The 20554-nt window shown below is 50.9% G+C and overlaps 1 protein-coding gene and 1 pseudogene across 10 annotated transcripts in view; one reads left to right on the forward strand and one right to left on the reverse strand.

Annotated features, from left to right (window-relative positions):
- MTHFSD (methenyltetrahydrofolate synthetase domain containing) overlaps window positions 1-9831 on the forward strand; it is a 28623-nt gene extending 18792 nt beyond the window's left edge. For all 10 annotated transcript variants that reach the window (XM_032156260.2, XM_032156258.2, XM_032156261.2 and 7 more), the window contains exon 8: window positions 4715-9831. In XM_032156260.2, coding sequence (XP_032012151.1) covers window positions 4715-5185 — 471 coding nt within the window. In that variant the 3' untranslated portion in view covers window positions 5186-9831. The remainder of the gene's footprint in view (window positions 1-4714) is intronic.
- A 2903-nt stretch (window positions 9832-12734) lies between these two features.
- On the reverse strand, window positions 12735-13531 carry LOC116470303 (large ribosomal subunit protein eL8-like; annotated as a pseudogene).
- Window positions 13532-20554: the final 7023 nt, after the last annotated feature.

The following is a 20554-nucleotide window of genomic DNA, read 5'->3' on the forward strand; positions in this document are numbered from 1 at the left end:
CTTTTTAAAGAATATTTAGTGGCATGAGAAAGTGCATGTGGTATAAAGTAGAAAAGGCACGATATGATATTATACATGCTTGATACGGAATTTCATATTCTGCTCATGTTAAAAGGCACAGAGTAAAGCCAGTGAGGAAATATAGCAGAATATTAACAGTAGTTATCTCTGGGAGATAGGATTTCAAACGTTTCTACTTTTTCCCTGAATTTCCCACAACAAGCATATACTAATTTTATAATCAACAATATTTAGGAAAAAAATAGTAAATTTGTTCAACATTTTCCAAGGCAGACATTGCGTCCGGGTGCATTTGAACCTAGTCACACAGCAGCAAGGTAGGTATCTCTGTTCCCAGGGTACCCAGTTAGTAGAAATGAGAATTCAGAAATGAAAATAGTTAAATATGCGCCAGTTCTTAAAACTCATGCACACACGTGTGTAGGGTGACACTGGAATGGCCAACACGGAAAGCTCAAGCATGTCTGCCTGAGGGGAACCACGCGGCTGCTCTTCTCTTCTTCACAAGTGCAGAAGTGAGACAGGAGCTGCTGGTCCCACGCAGGACTCTGTGCGGAGCAGGGGGAGGGAGGCACGCCACTCCCACGGGCCGTGCAGTGAAGGCCAGGCAGGAGCCACGGTGTGCAGATGGAAGCTGGCATTTCGCAGCATCAGTTGTAAGGTGATCATGTATACCAGAAAACAGAAATGTTCTTCACTAAGTAGTTCTTAGTGACTTCCATACCCCTCCCAAGTTGAGCCATCCCTTCCCGATGTTGGAGTACAGTCGAACGCAGCGCTGCCTGTGGTCAGGCCCCCTGTTGGGAGGTCCAGGCCTTGCCCCTGCTGTCCGTCAGCACTCCCAGTTGAAGCGTGATTATAAGGGGGTGGCTCTGTTGAGCCTTTTTCTACCAACTGACACCTTTGATCAACTATGAAGAAAAGGGTTTTCCATGAGCCATGTTGAAGAGATTCTGCCCTTAGAGAGCCAGCAGAGGCTTCGAGGCCTGCCTGGCGTTTATGTTTACGGAAGGCAGCACATTCCCTTGGCCTTCCCTGTGCTCTCCTCTGAGCGTACCTGCTGCATATGCTTATTTCACTGTGGCTGTTTGGAAGTATCTTAAAGCATTTTCATCAGCGAACCATCAAATTTAGTCTCAGGCAAGAGAACTCATTATTTATGGAGGTTGAACTTAGAAATACTTCTGATGTCTGCTCATCTTCACCAGCATGGCTCACGCCTATAATCCCAGCAGTTTGGGAGACCGTGGCAGGATGATCACTTGAGCCCGGGAGTTCAAGACCAGCCTGAGAAACATAGCAAGATCCCGTCTCTACTGAAAATACAGAACTTAGCTGGGTGTGGTGGTGAGTGCCCACATGCAGTGCCAGCTGCTTGGGAGGCTAAGGCGGAAGGATTGCTGGGAGCTGGGTATTCAAGGCTGCAGTGAGCTATGAGTTGTGCCACTGTACTCCAGCCTGGGTGACACTCAGACCCTGTCTCTTAAAAAAACATGAGGGGGATTCAAAGATCATCCTCCCAGTTTCCTTATCTTCAAGTCAGGTAATGCAAGAGTCAGAAAGAAAAGCAGTTTATCCACAATGGTAAGAGCAGCATGTAGCTGCCTTAAGATTGGATCCCAAGTGTCTGCCTTTTTGAGCAGTTTCTGACTCTCAGTCGGAAATCTTGAAAGTCAGATTTCGGATTCGTATTTGACTTAGCATGTCTAGGGGACAGGTTTTTAAACTTAAAGTTTATTCTATTTTTTTTTTTTTTTTTAGAATAGAATTAGTTATAAAAGGCAAAAATGTTTTCTCATGTTTGATTAACAAGCATAATTTTTCTCTTCACATGCCAGATTGACAGAATGTAACAACTATTCCTCATTGCCAGCCATGAAACAGTAGCACTGCCATGCACTCATCCCAACCATGACGTCCAGCCACCCTGCTGGCTGGCACACAGGAGGCTTTCTTGTCAGCTGTGGCAGGGATCGGCGTGGTCATCCAGCAGCTGGTAGAGTGGCAAAGCCGCCCCGCAGCCAGAAAGATGTTTCCATTAGAGCTTGAGGAGGAGGGAGCTGATGTGAAGCCTTGTCATCCTTTACCCACAAACACTGCTCATGAAAAGAGCAATTTTCTTCGGTGGAACATACTTCCACATTTCCATTCTAACGACCCCCCTGCAGATGCCAGTGTGTCAGTGCCCGGGCTCCAGTTAGCTCACAATGTGTGGTTAAGATATTTTCATTACTCTTCAGCCGATTGTATATTTGCTGGCTCAGAATAAAGGAGCTCCCTGTGATGTGCGTGGAAGGATATATATGTCTTTCCCACGGCATGTTTCAAAACAGATTTCTACTGCAAAACCCCAAGTGTGAAACCTCGCCTGAGAATGCTTGCTTCTGCCATAGGGAACCTTGAGGTGCTACTGGACACAGATGGGAGGGGAAGTAACTCAGGAGGCAGGAGACTGGGCTGCGGCAGCTCCTGATGGACCCCATCAGAAGAGCAGTGTTTACCCGGAGGGTGCATCCTGCCCCCAAACCCCTACCCCTTACTGCACCCCTTACCTCGCCCCCACCCCCACCCCACGGGATGCTCTCACCTCAAGTCTTCTGGTGCTGTACTCAGAGCCCAGTAACTCCGTTCTTCCAGATAAAGGCATAGCCACGCTTTTTCTCATTGGAATTGCAGGTTTAAATTGTATCATCTGTTCTCAATACTAAATCTGGTAATTTAAAAGATCCTTCAAAATCAAATGATGACCAGTTTATATCTATTTTTAAATGTTTCAAAAAAAACACAAAAGCCTGAACTTTCTGAGAAGGTGGAATAGCGGTGTAGAAGGAGGTCGGGGTAGTTGGGCTTAGGTCGTTTTTGAGATTCCTTGGGCCGCAGAGCTGGTATGTTACTGCTGTGTGAGTTTAGTCTCCTCACAATGAATCAGTTGAGAAGGACGGCCGAGGGCCCAGTGAAGAGAAACGCCTTGTGATTAGAAAAGAGCGCATCGTGGATGTGTTCTTGGCATAGACGTGAGTAGTTTTCCTTTGCGTCTGAACAATGGGAAATGTTGGAGCAAGTCTTTCTTTGGAGAGTCTTTCTTTGACAGCCAAGAGTGTGTTTGCCGTTCAAGGCCAAAATGAGGCCATGTGCCTGCTACCTGCCAAGGCTTCTGACGTGGCAGTGCCAGGGAGCAGAGTGGCATCCCGCCACAGAGGACTCTGACCGAAGCAAAAGCTTCGCCGGGAGGGGAGGTTACTTTCCACCCAGCACTGCGAGACGGAGCCAGGGATTAGCTGAGAAGATTGAGAGCCTCGAGGTTTGCAGGAATGCACTTGGCTGTTCTTAGGTGTTTGTGTATCTTTAACTATGACTCTAATTTATTGATGCTGAACTTGGGGCCTGTGTACTTCTTGTAGTTTGGAGGCCCATGAATAGTCTTTATCGACCCTGGGAAACTACAGAAAATTGTGGGTGAGTCATTCTTGGGAGGGAACCCCAGCTCCTCACAAAGGTTCCTCTCTCACCCTGCCAAGGATAAGAACCATTGCTCTAAATTACATATTATTCTGAATGTAATGAGAGCATTGATACTAGTTGAACTATGTTGTCTTGTAGAACAATTTACAGTCGTCTATCTCATGTGCTGCCCCGTACTGCGACATACTCCGTTCATTCGGAGGCCTGCAGGTGACCATGGCTTGCCTCTTGGTGACCATGCTCATGTGAAAGCTTGGTGCCCAAAAGAAAAATAAAAAGCATCTCTAAAGAATGAGAATTGTCAAAAAGGACTACACAGTGTCTGTCTATTTCTTTTCTGCACAGAGCACGGTGGTCCAGGCATCACCTCACTTGTCCTGACCCATAGGCAGCCCCCAGTGCAAACTGCCCCACAGGACAGAGCCATCAGGCCTTCACCGTTCAGGCTGCATCAAGCCAGTTCCAGTCTGTTCCAAGGGGCCCGCTGCCATAGCTGATTGATTTGAAAAATCCAGATAAAGCCAAAGATGTCCTTTGTCTGCAAGTCCCATAAAATTGAGACTTAAGCTTTGCATAGTATTACTGATTTCATAGTTTGATGACCCGTTGCTAGGAAGTGTTTTCAAAGCTGTGTTTCAGACTTGCCTTGTTTCTGCATTTTTGGCTCTGCATTGAAGGGGGTGACCCCTGAGATACACTCCTTCAATATCTCCCTTCAGGAGAGGAGACCCCTGTGGTCCTATCAAAGTCCTCATCCCACCCAAAGGCACAGGTAGGGGGCAGATACGGAGGCAGCTCCCCATTATTCTGGGGGGGTCATTAGGGGAGCTGCCTTTTGTGACCCTGTAATCCCAGTAGCAGCAACCTTAGGTGCCTCTTCTGGGTAGGAGGCCTGAGCGGAGAGCCCCAGCTTTACTTTCCTGCCTCTGGGCCTAGAGGAAAATGGAGGCCCAACCCTGCAGCCTCCACAGCATGTGGGCAAACGCTCCAGAGCCCCCAGGAGCGCTGATTTCCCTTAAGCCAGGGGCGAGGGGCAGAGCTACAGACTGGTGACATCGTCTGTGTGAGACAGTGGGTGGGACAGTGGGAGTCCCATGTCCTTGGGGCTCAGACCACTCGGCATCCAGTCCACGTGTGCAGCACGGCCGGTAGTCAGAGGTGTGGATGCGTGTTAGGCAGGTGCCCCTGTGATTCTGTCCCTAAGAAGCGCTGCACCTGCTTTGCTTTTCAGATCAGCCGGGAGATGATGGAGAAAATCCCCATACTGAGGAGCCTCCGCGCCCGAGAGCAGCAGGCTGGGAAGGATGTCACCCTCCAGGGTGAGCACCAGCACCTTCCGGAACCAGGCCGCCAGCAGACAGTGCCCCTGAGTGCTGGCAGGAGGCCCCTGGACACACCCGGGCCAGAAGCCAATTCCATGGAGGCAGCCCGTGGCTCCCCACCAGGGGAGGGTGCCCTGCTTACAGCCGATGTTTTTGTTGGGAACCTCCCCCAGGACGCCCGTGTGAGTGACCTGAAGAGAGCCCTGCGGGAACGGGGCTTCGTGCCTCAGCGGCTCACCTGGCAGGGCCCACGGCGCAGAGCTTTCCTCCACTACCCGGACTCGGCCACAGCCCAGCAGGCTGTCTCCTGCTTGCAGGGCCTGCGCCTGGGCACCGACACCCTGAGGGTGGCGCTGGCCAGGCAGCAGAGGGACAAGTGACCTCGTGGACAGCCATGATGCTCACTGCAGACTCGCCATCCCCATCCCCTGCCGCTCCGGTTCCGGTGGCACTCAAGAGGTCTGCGTGGCAAGATGTGTCGGAGCCACCACCTGAGCTGCTCGGGTCTCAGTTCTTCTCAGAAGTCACCGCTCAGTGAACGCCCGGGACCTCCTGTGAGTGGGGAAGCTGGCCTGCAGTTCATCTCACAGCACGCAGAGACTGCAGCCTCCCATGCGTGCAGGCTCGGGCCTTGAGCCAGTTTGTGTTTCTCTGGAGGGACAGAGCAGAGGGTCCAGGGACTGAGTGAGTGGCTAAAGCAGGGGAGGGTGATGTGAAGGTGATCTCGGGTTTGCCAGGGGTGGGCTGAACAGGAGAAGATGAACAAAGGATCTGGCTCTCAAGAGGCCCTGGCAGGCACTGGATGCCAGGTACAGAAGAGCGCCCTTGGGCTTCAGGCTCCTGAGCCGGCAGCATGGCAGGGAGAGCTCCATCCATGTCGCAGGAGCCCGGGGAGCTCAGCCCCCGGGGAAAAAGTGCTCACTGCAGCTCACATCAGTCCTCAGGTCACACTTTGGGGAGCCAGCCTCCCCTCTTCCCCTCCCCAGCCCCACTCCTCCCTCTGCAGACACACACTCCGGGCCCTCAGCCAGCTGGCTGCGTGAGGAGCAGCTTTGAGCTGTGGGAGAGACCGGCTCTGGGAGAATGGGTTTCATCCCAGCCTACGTCACATTTGCCCAGTGCCTTATGTTTTCTGGGTTTTTTTCCTCCAGTTCTGTTTCTAAAAACCAGCTGGAGTTTGGCTGAACTGTCCTTTCTCAACAGAAGCGCTTTTGCAATTGATCCCGGGCAACAAGTCAAAATAAGCTTTTAAGTGGAGATTTTGTTTTTTTCAAATGTATATGCTTTGGGAATTTTGATTTTTTAGCCAGAGGGTTTTACCAAGTGTTATTTTAAGCACATGACGATGCCTGGAGAGGGCAGCCCGTGCACGCACTTTCAAGAAGCTGTTCTCGGGACACTCAGTCTTCTCGGAAAGGGCATTTTCTCATCGGTTTTACCGTGAAAATGCTGTGGAGACTCTTCGGACAGAAAACGCGGCCTTGGATTCGCTCATTAAAGACATCCCTTCCCAAGTCGCCATGAATAAAATGAGCGGGTAGAAATGTCTGCAAGCGCCGCACCTGGCCCTGGGCCCTGGGACCTCTGTGCCCTTGGCCTTGCCCCCGCCCACTCGACTGGTCACATTTGCCATTGGGCATTCAGCTCAGTGTCAGAGGCCGACTCAGTCCCCAGGTCAGAGTAGTCACCTGGTTACACTGAACTCCACCTTCCTTTCTCTCTTTTTTTAAAGAATGCTGCTTTTTTTGAAAGATTCTTTGTTGTTTCTTTGTTTACCTTTTTCCTGTGGATTTGTCGCCATTAGAATAGCAACTGCAGGAGAAGAGCAAGTGAGTCAGCCCCACCTTGTCCACTCCCTGCCTCATCAGCAGTGGGCACAGTCCTGCAGACAGGAGCAAGGACGTCGGGGAATAGACCCACTGCAGCCGGGAGAGGGAGAAGCTGGATTCTGACCCCACCACTGGAACTCCTGTGTCCAGCCATGCCTGAAGCCCACCCCACCCTCGGACGGCGGGATTAAACCAGGCAGTACAGGGTTACTCGGGGAAGCCATACTGCTGGGGTTTCCTGTCACTTCAGCCAGAATAATCCAGGTATATGGATATACAGATAATCCGAAAGAGTTTCTCATTTGTATATTTGTGGAACATCGTGTAAGCGACACTAAAGAGCAAGTGCCTGAAATAAAATCCCCCGCATGTATCAGCCTGCACACCTTTCACTGCTCTGTCCTTCCCAGGGAGGCCTGTGAGGACACTTCCCAAGGATTGTGGTCAGCAGGCAGTAGCAAGGCAGATGCTCAACAACCCAACTTCTTGTTCCCATGACTCTTGAGTACCTGTCAGCATCGGGATTGTGTCACTCACAAGTGATAAGGCGAGAATGGAAGACATCCACTTGACAGGTGCTGAGACCATCCCTTTTATTTTTATATCTATTATTATTTTTTGAGACAGGGTCTTACTCTGTCACCCAGGCTGGAGTGCAGCGGTGTGATCACAGCTCACTACGGCCTTGAACCCCCCCAGGCTTGAGCCATCCTCCCACCTCATCCTCCAAGTAGCTAGGATGACAGGTGTGCACCACCACACCCAGCTAATATTTTTTAGTAGAGATGGGATCTCACTATGTTGCCCAGGCTGGTCTCAAACGCCTGGCCTCAAGCAATCCTCCCACCTTGGCCTCCCAAAGTGCCGGGATTACAGGCATATGTCACTGTACCTGGCATGTACCCTTCTTTTTGAGACAGAATCTCACTCTGTTGCCCAGGCTGGAGCGCAGGGGTACAAACTCAGCTCACTGCAACCTCCACCTCCTGGGTTCAAGCTATTCTCTTGTCTCAGCCTCCTGAGTAGCTGGGACTACGGGTGCGCACCACCACGCCTGGCCAATTTTTGTTTGTTTTTTTTTTAAGTAGAGATGGAGTTTCATCATGTTGGCCAGGCTGGTCTCCAACTCCTGACCTCAAGTGATCCGCCTGCCCCGGCCTCCCAAAGTGCTGGAATTACAGGCATGAGTCACTGTACTCCGCCTGTACCCTTTTAAATGAAGCCGTCCTGATTCATGGGTCCTATCTTGGTATCTTCCTAAATGGTGGCGTGGTTTTGCCAGTGGATGAGAGAGACTTGTGCAGAATCTGCAGCTGCAGTTTCCAGAACACATACCTTTGGCTCTGCGGCAGTGAGCGCTGGACTCTGGAGCCCAGTAGCCCAGCTGTCACTGCAGGCTGTGGTCCTAGGTGGGTGCTGTGGGCAGGTCACCTACCTGTGCAGGTTTTGGCTTAAGGGGTTGAACTCCTTGGTTTCTAAAGTTCTTACCAGTTCTAATATTCTGAGTTTATTTTGAGACTAACTAGTCACCATCCCTTAGGTTTTTTGGTTATCTAATTCCTTCTAGAAATTTTAAAATATGAGAAGGATAAAGAAGGAGCACCACTTGGGCAACCTTGACATCGCCCCTTATTTATTTCCAGGCTTTCTTCTCTGCACTTTTGAAACATAGCCACAATTCTTTTGGCGTAGGATTGACTTGGCGATGCGGCTCTTTTTTGGTTCCATATCAACTTTAAAGTAGTGTTTTCCAATTCTGTGAAGAAAGTCATTGGTAGCTTGATGGATATGGCATTGAATCTATAAATTACCTTGGGCAGTATGGCCATTTTCATGATATTGATTCTTCCAACCCATGAGCATGGAATATTCTTCCATTTGTTTGTATCCTCTTTTATTTCATTGAGCAGTGGTTTGTAGTTCTCCTTGAAGAGGTCCTTCACGTCCCTTGTAACTGACTTCAAACTATACTACAAGGCTACAGTAACCAAAACAGCATGGTACTGGTACCATAACAAAGACACAGATCAATGGAACAGAACAGAGCCCTCAGAAATAATGCCGCCACATATCTACAACTATCTGATCTTTGACAAACCTGACAAAAACAAGCAATGGGATAAGGATTCCCTATTTAATAAATGGTGCTGGGAAAACTGGCTAGCCATATGTAGAAAGATGAAACTGGATCCCTTCCTTACACCTTACACAAAAATTAATTCAAGATGGATAAAGACTTACAGGTTAGACCTAAAACCATAAAAACCCTAGAAGAAAACCTAGGCAATACCATTCAGGACATAGGCATGGGCAAGGACTTCATGTCTAAAATACCAAAAGCAATGGCAACAAAAGCCAAAATTGACAAATGGGATCTAATTAAACTAAAGAGCTTCTGCACAGCAAAAGAAACTACCATCAGAGTGAACAGGCAACCTACAGAATGGGAGAAAATTTTCGCAACCTACTCATCTGACAAAGGGCTAATATCCAGAATCTACGATGAACACAAACAAATTTACAAGAAAAAAACAACCCCATCAAAAAGTGGGCAAAGGACATGAACAGACACTTCTCAAAAGAAGACATTTATGCAGCCAAAAAACACATGAAAAAAATGCTCATCATCACTGGCCATCAGAGAAATGCAAATCAAAACCACAATGAGATACCATCTCACACCAGTTAGAATGGCCATCATTAAAAAATCAGGAAACAACAGGTGCTGGAGAGGATGTGGAGAACTAGGAACACTTTTAGACTGTTGGTGGGACTGTAAACTAGTTCAACCATTGTGGAAGTCAGTGTGGCGATTCCTCAGGGATCTAGAACTAGAAATACCATTTGACCCAGCCATCCCATTACTGGGTGTATACCCAAAGGACTATAAATCATGCTGCTATAAAGACACATGCACACGTATGTTTATTGCGGCACTATTCACAATAGCAAAGACTTGGAACCAACCCAAATGTCGAACAACGATAGACTGGATTAAGAAAATGTGGCACATATACACCATGGAACACTATGCAGCCATAAAAAATGATGAGTTCATGTCCTTTGTAGGGACATGGATGAAACTGGAAACCATCATTCTCAGTAAACTATCACAAGGACAAAAAACCAAACACCGCATGTTCTCACTCATAGGTGGGAATTGAACAATGTGAACTCATGGACACAGGAAGGGGAACATCCCATTCTGGGACTGTTGTGGGGTGGGGGGAGGGGGGAGGGACAGCATTAGGAGATATACCTAATGCTAAATGACGAGTTAATGGGTGCAGCACACCAACATGGCACATGGATACATATGTAACAAGCCTGCACATTGTGCACATGTACCCTAAAACTTAAAGTGTAACAATAATAATCATAATAAAAGAAACATAGCCACAATTAACAACAGGAGCTTCGGAAGCCAGCAGACGTGGCTTTCAGCGTCAGTGCTGCCGCCGTGTGGTGTGGTGGGTGTGCGGTGGCAGCTGCTTCATCCCTCCGAGCCTCCCATTGCTCATCTGTAAGGCACACACTGCAGGTTGCGTGAAAGTTAGCCGAAACGATGTGCCTGAGGCGCACGGTCACAGCTCAGCGGTGCACCCGCTGCTGAGGCCAGTCGGCCTGGCCGCCCCAGACCCACTAATTACCCCCCAGACAGAGGACTCACTCTCCAAAGGGGTGAGACTGAGGACTCAGCCAGAGCTCCTGCCTGGTGCCCTTGTGTCAAGAGTGGACCCTGGGGCAGAAGTCTTGGTGATGGCCCTGGAGCCATCTCCCAGGTGACAGGGCTGACACGGGAGCCGAGCCCTGGGGAACGTGGGCTGAGAAGCTGGAGCACTGGGTGAGCTCTAGGAGGCTCCCTTGGGCACAGCAGGTGGGAAACGCAGGAAGGAGCCTCCGTTCCTGCTCCAGGAGGGAGGTCAGGTGTCATCTGGCCCCAGCTGACTGGCTTCACCCACGTAGGTGGAGGCGTGTGTGACCCGAGTTCCTTGTCTGGGTGAGCCTGGCCACACCTCTCCCCAGCCCTCAGATGGCCGGTCACTGAACTGGAAACGGGCCTCTCCGGGTTGAGCTCTGAAAGCCTGCACCACACACAAATGGGAATGCAAGACCTAGGAAGCACCCACGGGCCTCTTTCCTGGGCAAATATGAAATCGATACAGTCGAATAAATAGAAAACAGATCAACTTGGGGCCTTTGACTCAAAGTGAAGGAACTACATCGTGAGAAAGCTTCACTGCAGGAATCAAGAAAATCGCAAGCATCATCTACTCCTTACTCCTGACACATTTGAGACGGTTTTCCACGAAAAAAGCTTGCGTCGATGAAGTGTCCTCAAAACTTTATCAAGAAAAAGGTTTTTTAAGAAGGAAAATGTGTCATTTTTTGCTCGTGTCTGCTCTGATCTTAAAATATACAGGAAAACACAAGCTCTAAAAATAGAAGTCCTGTGAGGTGGGTGAGGATCCCAAGCAGCCTGCAGACGGTGAGCAGGAATAAAAAGCTCAGCAGGAGGGTGGTGATGTTCTTCAAAATACAAATGCATCCTCACAACATCAGCGTTTGTATTAGAAGCCTCGATGTGGAGGGAGAAAGAAAGTCTGTGAGCAGTAAGCCGAGAGTGCTGGAGACCAGGCGGTGGGAAGCCACAGCCAAGCCCGGTGTGGAAGGCAAGCCCACACCGGCATTCAGAAACACGACAGGAGGACGTCCCCGGGCTGCGGAGGCAGCGTCTGAGCCAGGGCTTCTCCACACACCTGTGGCAGGAGTCTGGGCCTCGCCTACAGGTACGAGCAGGTAACAAGGAGCTGCCAGGCATCTGAGGACATCAGCATCTTCAGACACGCACTAGCCGTGGTGGACACGTTCACACAGGAGTCACAAAGAGACTTGGCGGCCACTGTGTCCGTTAAAAAGAGAATGGACTGGTAAGAAAAAACTCCTTAGAAATTGAAACCAGGCCGGGCGCAGTGACTCACATTTGTAATCCCAGCACTTTGGGAGGCCGAGGTGGGCGGATCACTTGAGGTCAGGAGTTCGAGACCAGACTGGCCAACATGGTAGAACCCCATCTCTACTAAAAATACAAAAATTAGCCAGGCATGGTGGCGCATGCCTGTAATCCCAGCTACTCGGGAGGCTCAGGCCCAAGAATTGCTTGAACCCGGGAGGCGGAGGTTGCAGTGAGCCAAGATCCCACCACTGCTCTCCAGCCGGGGCGATAGAGTGAGACTCAGGAAAAAAAAAAAAAAAAACAAGTTGAAATCACAAAATACAGAGACTTCATAGTGGGCTGAAGGCACAGGGACACAGACACAGATAGTGCAGAGATGGAGCCACGTGGTTCTTGGCAATGACAGAGAAGCAGATAGTGCAGAGATAGAGCCAGGTGATTCTTCCCCACAGCCCTGCAAAATGGGACAGGGGTGGAAGAAGCGTGAAATGGAAACAGTCACAGTAAAACTTTGCACCAGCTAAACAAAGATTTGACTTCACAGTGAAAAGGTGTGTAGGGCCAGAGCAAGTCACACGCAGTTCCGCAACTCACTAGCAAACGTTTAAGGCAATAACAACAAAAACTCATATGGGATAAAATGGTCTTACGTGGATAAAATAGTCACACTTTCCTGAGAGAAAGGAAAGATCTGAATCAAGAAAACACGTTGTGTTCCAGAGGGAAGGGTTTGATACTGGGAAGATGCTGCTTCTCCCTCTGCGAAGGCATTCTATACCGAACAGCAAAATCTCACCAGGCATTGCTCATGGAAATCGACAAGGTGGACAGGAAATACTCAAGAACAGTCCCAGGCAAGGAAAAGGGACTGGCCTGCAGATGCAGGTCTGATGATGCAGCTTCCCGTCTGCAAACAGCAGAGTGTCTGCAGATGAGGAGAGCGGAAGACAGGGTCTCCAAGCAGGTGGGAACCTGGGAGGTGACAGTGATTTCAAATGGGGGGAGGATATGCCACTTCAGAGACAGACTCAGAGCTACTGGCTGTGGTTTTGAAGGGTGAAAAAAGCAACTTGGATTTTTTTTTTAAGGAAAATTTGTACTATTTTAATTATTTTTATGTACGGAAAACTCAATAGTGTACATTTAACCCAGTTTAGTGGCAAGTTCTTTAGCCTTTGCCTTTTTGAGTTTGGCAATGTGAGCCACAGACTTGGGACCCAGGACACTGCCACCCCAGTGACGGCGGATCTCATCGTACCTGTCATTATAATCGGTCCTGATAGCTGCTACCAGCTTAGCCAAAGCACCTGTGTCTTCCGAGTTCACCTGTGTGAAGGCGACAGTCATGCAGGTCTCCCTGTGGGCTAGACGGCCCAGTCTTGCCTTCCCCTTGATAATGCGGTGAGGCACCTCCATTTTACGACACAAGGCAGGCAGGAAGACAACGAGCTAGATGGGCTCCACGTGTGCGCAATCACCACCAGCTGAGCTTTCTCGTTCTCCACCCAGGTGGTGACAGTGTTAACTCCTGCTCAAAGGACAGGTGGTCTTTTAGTGGGGACGTCCCCTTGCTGGTAGCTTTCTTCTCGGCCCGGGCCAACAGTCTCTGCTTCTTCTCTTGCTTTGTCTCTGGTCTGTATTTGTGGGCCAGCCTAAGCAGCTGAGGAGCTGTTTGGTGGTCCAGGGCCTGGGTGAACTGGTTAATCGCAGGAGGCACTTTCAGCCGCTTACAGAGGATGGCTCTCTGCCGCTGCAACCTGATATAACGGGGCCATTTCACAAAGTGGGTGAGGTCCCTTTTGGGCTGGATGTCCTGTCCAATGCCAAAATTCTTAGGCCTTTTCTCAAACGGGGATTCACCACTTTCTTGGCCTCCTGCTTCTTCACGACAGCAGGGCTGGAACCACCTTCTTCCCCTTAGCCTTCTTTCGTTTCAGCATCTTGGGCAGCGGGAGGAGAGAGTGCAACTTAGATTTCTAAATTGTGCCACACATAAAAATAAATCCCAGGCTAATTCAATATTGAAACATAAAATATAAGGGGTATCTGGGCACAGTGGCTCACGCCTGTCATCTCAGCACTATGGGAGGCCAAGGCAGGCGGATCACGAGGTCAGGAGTTCGGGAGCAGCCTGGCCAACATGGTGAAACCCGTCTCTACTAAAAATACAAAAATTAGCCAGGCATGGTGGCGGGCACCTGTAATCCCAGCTACTCGGAGGCTGAGGCAGGAGAATCGCTTGAACCCAGGAGGGGGAGGTTGCAGTGAGTCGAGACCGCACCATTGCTTTGGAGAGAAGTAGGAGAGAAGGCTTTGTAATGTTGGGATAGGAAATGGCTTCATAAGCAAGACCTTGAACTTCAAGAGGAATCTATTCCTTTGTCCCCCTTAGAAAGTCAGGTTTTGACTGGGGCAGAATCCAAGTGAACCCACCAAGATGAATTATCTGAAGAAGACTTCTCCACACAGCAGAATTAACCAGGCCAGGTTATGTAGTTATTCCGTGTCACCCCTTTTTTGTTTTTATGAGATGGAGTCTTGCTCTGTCACTCAAGCTGGAGTGCAGTGGCACAATCTCTGCTCACTGCAACCTCCGCCTCCCGGGTTCAAGTGATTCTCCGGCCTCAGCCTCCTGAGTAGCTGGGATTACAGGCATGCACAACCACGCCTGGCTAATTTCTGTATTTTTATTAGAGACGAGGTTTCACCATGTTGGCCAGGCTGGTCTCGAACTCCTGACCTCAAGTGATCCACCTACCTTGGCCTCCCAAAGTGCGGGGATTACAGGCATAAACCACTGCGGCCAGCCCCACGTCAGCCTTTCTGATGCTGCCAGGTACAACAGATAAAGCACCTTTCAGCATCAGCCATTTAAAAATATGACCAGTGAACCCAGCGCTCCCCAAGTGTGAGCTGAGAAGGTATGGAAGAGTCTGCCTCTCCCAATTCACATCTTGTTTCTATTAATACTAAAAAGGAGGAAGAAGTCCATAGGACAGCCCTGTTCCAACTTCTGGAAAAGCATTCTCAGCTTCAGGATGAAGCCCAAACCCCTGGCTTCTCTCTTTTTCTCTCCCACCTTTCTCAGCTCCTCCCTGCAATCCCACCACACTGCTGAGGAAAACAGATGGGACACATCTGGCTGCCGGCCCCTGGCATCTTCTTACCATGGCTCTGCACCCTCAGCTGAGCGGCAGGGCTGTGACACAGGTGCTGGCGTTCCTCGAGTCTGTATTGACATTCACAGAGCTTTTTCACATATGGTTTCTATGTGAAGTCAAGTCTGAGTGATGTAAATAGTTCCTAATTATTTTTCAGTAAGATAATAGAGAAGAGCAGTGATGGGTGCAGGAAGAAGCACCTCCGAAACCTTGTGTTCTTCAAAGTGTTTGACAAGTCTAGTTCTGCAGTTTGTTGAAAGTGATGTTTGCACAGGGTTCCCTCCATGCTGCAGGATGACCGCAGGCAGGCGAAGGTGCAGTGGGACTCCAAAAGCCAGCAGTGTGGGCTGGCCAGAGGACAGCAGCAGCAGAATCATCATGCCACCTTAACTAAAGCACCGCTGGGGTTTCCACGGGCTCTTTTCTAAGGCTTGTCACTGCACAGGTGATTTTTTTTAATTTAATTTTTTTTGTATTAAATCATTTTTGGAACAATAGGATAAAAACCTTGTGTAACATTTGTCTGCTTCTAAAAACAATTTCTAGAATGCGCAGGGCAAAGGCTTGGTGTTCCACTTACACAGGCAAATGTGTCTGTTCTTGAGTTCGGCTGCACAGGTTGGATCAGCACCCAGGTTGCCCCGGGGGCTGGCCCCCAGCACACACTCCCAACTCTGTAAGGAGGAAAAATGCTGTCCCCAGTTTTGCCAGTGAAAAGACTGAGGTCCCAAAGGAGGAAGTGACTTTCCTCCTGCCTGGTCCCACAGCCAGTTCTGGCAGAGCTAAGCTAGTAAAGGTGACCTCCCCAAGCCAGTGCCCGGCTGCCTCTGCCATTCTCATTGCTGACAGGGCCACACATCCCAGACACAGTCCGTTCAGCTTTTGGAGAAGGATTCCATGACTGTGGCAAAAGGAAAGGGCCTCGCTCAGAAGGCCTAAGGGACTTAGGTCCAGGGTCCCAGACCTAGGCCAGGGTAAAGCCAAGACTTGGGCCCCAGTCTCTCTGCCCCCAGAGCTGTGCCTGCCTCTTTCATTACTTCTTTCTTAACCAGCCAGATGGGCAAGACTGGCGCCTGTTCTCCCAACCCGCTGCAGCCCCTCAGCTCTGGCAGAGCTGCCCCCTGCACTCAGAGGAAGTGTCCTCTGGGCATTTTTGCCCCCGGCCCAGCTCTCAGCCAGTGACCCACACATACCTCACCCCAGATACTCATATAGAGAAGGAAATGGATGGAGACACAAGACCGCAAATCAGAAAGGCCGAGAACAGCAGTGGAACAAATCACCGAGAAATCAGAAAGGCCGAGAACAGCAGTGGAACAGAATCACCGAGAAATCAGAAAAGCTGAGAACAGCCGTGGAGCAGAATCACTGAGAAAGGGTCAGTGCAGAGACCACCACAAAGAGTTACATTTTAGCAAAGTGATGATGGAGAGGATGAAATGTCAGATGAGAACAGCATTTAAAACAGGAAGCAGTAACCAGCTGTAGGAATGCTGGTAATTTTCGGGTAAACATATGGGCCCCTCTGGCACCCGCCACAGACATCACTAATGATCCCTGTGCCCTTGCTGGCCGATCCGCAGTGCCTTCTGCAGCATGTTCAGCCCCCAAACCTGCTGATATGGACAGGAGATGTGAAGCTTTCTGCCTTTTTACCAAAGGAGCAAAAATGAGAATTCCCTCCCCTCCCCCTTCCTGTCCTCCTGGGAATGGCTGGGCAGTATCCTCTCCCCGTCCCGCAGGCCCCCAGGAAGCACCTGGCTTGAAGCCAACTCAGTTTCCAAAATTTTAATTCTCACACCACCTCCCCTCCAGCAAAAAATAACCAATCGAGGCTTGCTAAGCCCACTTCCCTCCATCCCGTTCCCTTTATAGATTTATAAAGTACATAATGTATTTATGTATAAAATATATTAAAGAGGAAATACTAACTATATACATAGATACATTTATATCACTTCACATAGTCCTTGCAGTCACTTTTGAGAGGCCTCCTATTTCACAGCCGAGGTTACTGAAATGCAGAGGAGTCCATTTGCCCACTGTGCCCGTGGGCAGGGAGTGAAGCCGCGATTGCAGCAGCAGCTGACCACAAGTTGAGCCACCAATCCCCCTGTGCCTTCCTTCACTGGGGATTGTCCCCTACTTGCCACCTGAGGTAGGAAGAGGCAGACAAAGGTAGGAAGAGGCAGACAAAGCCAGGGGTGTTTCCTAGAAGAGCAGGGCCCTGTGGAGTGGAGCGGTGGGGGGCTTCCACCGGGTCACACGGCGCACAGTGTGGAGGCACGTTGGGGCCCAGGGCTGCTCCGTGAGAAGCCAGCTCCTGCTGGCTTCCCTATCTTGCATGCCCTGAACGCTTCAACTCTGATCCGCACATCACCACCCCACGACCTGCGACCAGCCCATCATGACCCTGGTCCTGTTGCTGGAAATAGCCCCATATTTGATTGCATTCATAGATGGAGAAACTGAGGCATAGAGTATTGATGGCTTGTTCCCTGGTGCATTGCAGAGCCAGAGGTTCAGGGGATCTGGGAGCCCCTCTTCTGTCCCCCTCTCCCTGCCACCCACTGCCCCAGCAAGTCCCCATGACTTTGACAATCTCAGTGATCATCCTGTGTTTTTACCAGAGACTATCTGGGCACTTATTCAAACAAGCAGAGACGTGTAGGGAACCCACACTCCCATTCCCGTGAACACAGCAGCACTTCTTCCTGTAAATGGAACCTTTTATTTTTGATGTCCATAAATCGCAGAGGTCGGAATGGAGCTGACGTGTGACCATGTGGTTTGGGCGTTTTGCACTCTGGATGGTTTGGAAGCAATGAGCTCAGGCCCTGAGTGCTGAATTGTGAGCAAGTTAAACATCCCTGCCCACCTTGGAGGGTGAATTAGCTCACTTAAGCCTTAGAAGAGTCCCAGGAAGCACGTACTACTCTTTCCCTTTTCCAGATAAGACAGATGTGGCTCAGAAGGGCTCTGTGACTCCCTGTGGTCTCATAGCAGAGTTGGCCATAGCGTCAAGCCCCTCCCTGCTGGGTGGGAGAAGGCTGTCCCCTGGAGAAACACCAAGTGCTCATCTCTTGACCACAAGCAGGGCCTCAGGGGTAACGAAGCCACCGCAGCTTGTCAGAACAGAGAGACCGTTTAATGGTCGAAGAGTGCCGTGCTGGAGCTAGGCACACCAGGCTTTGCACCATGTCCTGGCTGTGTGGCCTCTAAGTGCTTGCCCTCTCTGTGCCTGGTTTCTTCACTGTAAGCCTTTCACAGATTATTATTTATTTAAGCCTCACAGCAATGCTGTGGGAGCCCTGCTCTTACCATCATCCCCACTGTACCGATGGGGAAGCCGAGGTGAGCAGAAGAGAGACGCCTGTGCAGGCTCACGAAGTTGAGAAGAGATGGAGTCGGGACTTGAACCCAGGTCCTGTGACTCCAGGGCTGTGACCCACTACATCCCTTATCTGCTTCTCCTAGAACCGCGGAGTCCCTGCGGGTGCAGAGAGATGTCTCCTGTGGCCAGCGGAGCACAGCTGCCTCACTCAGGAATGGGGTTGGAAGTCATTTTTACTTTCTTCGTTTCACTTTTCTAGAGTTTTATTTTTTTATTTGGAATAAGCCACGTCATTTGTGTAATTAGAAAAAGACTGAATTAACTGACCCCCTGACCAAAAAAAAATTAAATTAAATTAAAAGCCAGCTACCCCTTGACAAAGGTCAAAGGGTCTGAAATAGAGCAAGCAGGTTCATTCCTCGCATCCGCGGCTGCCCAGCCAGGGGAGATCAATTTTCCTGATGGGACTGATTTTTAGACCCCAACAGCATCTGCGCGAAGTGGACAGCAGGTGGCGCTGCCTCCTCGTAGAGAAACAGCCGAGCGAGAAATCCTTGGGGCGGGTCAGAGGCTGCCCTGCAAGAAGGACCCTGGTGCCCTGGGTCCTCTTTGGTTTCCCAAGAGGTTTCCTGACCCTGAGCTCTCTCGCTGGGGTGGGCATCGCGGCGAAGGCCCCTGGGAAGTGAGCCGGGACAGCTGCCCTCCTGTCCCTCCTGTCCTCATCGCCCACATTTGCTGTGGCCTCGCCCAGCCTCCCCTGGCTGCCTCCCCTTGCCCTCCCCACTCTGCTGGCCCGCCTCCTGCACCTGGACAGAGGCGGCGCAGTCCTCTCTGCTCATTCAGGCTGGCGACCCTGCCGAGGAGTCACAGCAGAAAGCCAGGGTTGGCCAGTGCTTCCTGCCTCACAGAAACGCCATGCACTGATAAATCACGGCCTGTTTGGGGGAAAGTGTCCAGAACAGAAACGTTGCTATCCTCTTCCAGGGGCATTTGCAGACTCAGCACGCTTCCCCGTGGCCCACACCCCAGACCTGCTGGGGAACACGGGGTGGGGGGAACACAAGGTGCGTGCCTGCTCCCTGGAGTGCTGGCGGCAGTTTCCATAAAATGCCTGCAGCGGCTGGTCACAGAACTACAGCACTCTCAAGGGCCCTGCGTGTGGCATTGCTCCTCCCTAGGCTGTCACCCCATGGACACAGAACACTGTCCAAAATAAGTCAGACAGGATGCCTGCACCTGGCCCCAGCGGCCCTCCGCCCCTGCTCTGCCAGGCTTCCTCTTGGTTGTGTCCCCAGCAAGCGTCCTGCACTGTAGGATGGGAGAAAAACCACCATAGGGGCCATGCAGACACTGCATCTGCTTTCTGCCTCTGCTGAGGACATTTGTGGTCATCCTGCGCTTGATGTCGTTGTCTCTTTAGAATGTCCACATGACACCAGGTGTCCTGATGCTGGAAGCAGCTGGATGGTCCCGCAGGACATGGCCCCGTGTATTCAGCTGCTGGGCAGCGCATGGCCTGGGCATCTGCTCCAATGGGGACCGCACACCTTCCCACCTCAATGCCAGCTGCTGTGCAACCACCGCACGCTTGCTTCCTTGCCAGTAGGCTGGGACAACACGGCACTGGGCAGTCCGTCTGTGATGACAGGTGTGCGTCAACATGTCCATGGCAAATCTAGTCTAGTGCAGCGGTGGGCACATAGCCAGGGCCCCGTGTGGAGGGGATAGTTTCGCGACGGTTCCCCTCTGTCCGTCTGTCATTTCATGCTGACAATGTTTTATTTTAAGAGTTTAATTGAGCAATGAACAGTTTGCAAATTGGACAGCCTTCCAGCCATAGTCATCTCAGAGACCCCCAACTCTCACGACGTTTTATGCTTGCAGACAGCAGGCGTTCCTCTGCCCCTGCGCACCCCCAAAGCACACGAAGACATAGAATTGTCAAAGGCCGGGGATTCCTCTCGGCCCCACAACAAGTCAGCATCCCTTCATGGATGGAGGCGACCCCTTCCCTCACTGTACCACCCTGCTGGCCACATGGCCCAGGACACTACCCCTGGGCTCAGCTGCAGAAGACGCTGGAAAAGGGCCTTCCTCCTTAACACAGAGCCCAGAACTCTGACGTATTGGTGCCCAGAAGTTTCCATAGAGTGTGGAGGTGGCCACAGTGCTGTGCAGCCGGCCTCGTCTGAGCACCCACTTTCATCTCAAGTTTTTCTCAGCTGGTCTAAGGGGACTCCAGGAAGCAAGGGAAGCTTCCATGGCAGGCCATGGTGGAACTCGGGAATCATACTTGGAACCCTGAGAGGGGGTGAAGGTCAGGGTCTGAGCTGCGCTGGCTGCTAGGCCGGCTCCCGCCCCACCTGCAAGCGCTGAAGGTCAGGGTCTGAGCTGCGCTGGCTGCTAGGCCGGCTCCCGCCCCACCTGCAAGCGCTGAAGGTCAGGGTCTGAGCTGCTCTGGCTGCTAG

The sequence above is a fragment of the Hylobates moloch genome, unplaced genomic scaffold (genome assembly GCF_009828535.3).
Source record: "Hylobates moloch isolate HMO894 unplaced genomic scaffold, HMol_V3 SCAFFOLD_6, whole genome shotgun sequence".
NCBI classification, from domain to species: Eukaryota; Metazoa; Chordata; class Mammalia; order Primates; family Hylobatidae; genus Hylobates; species Hylobates moloch.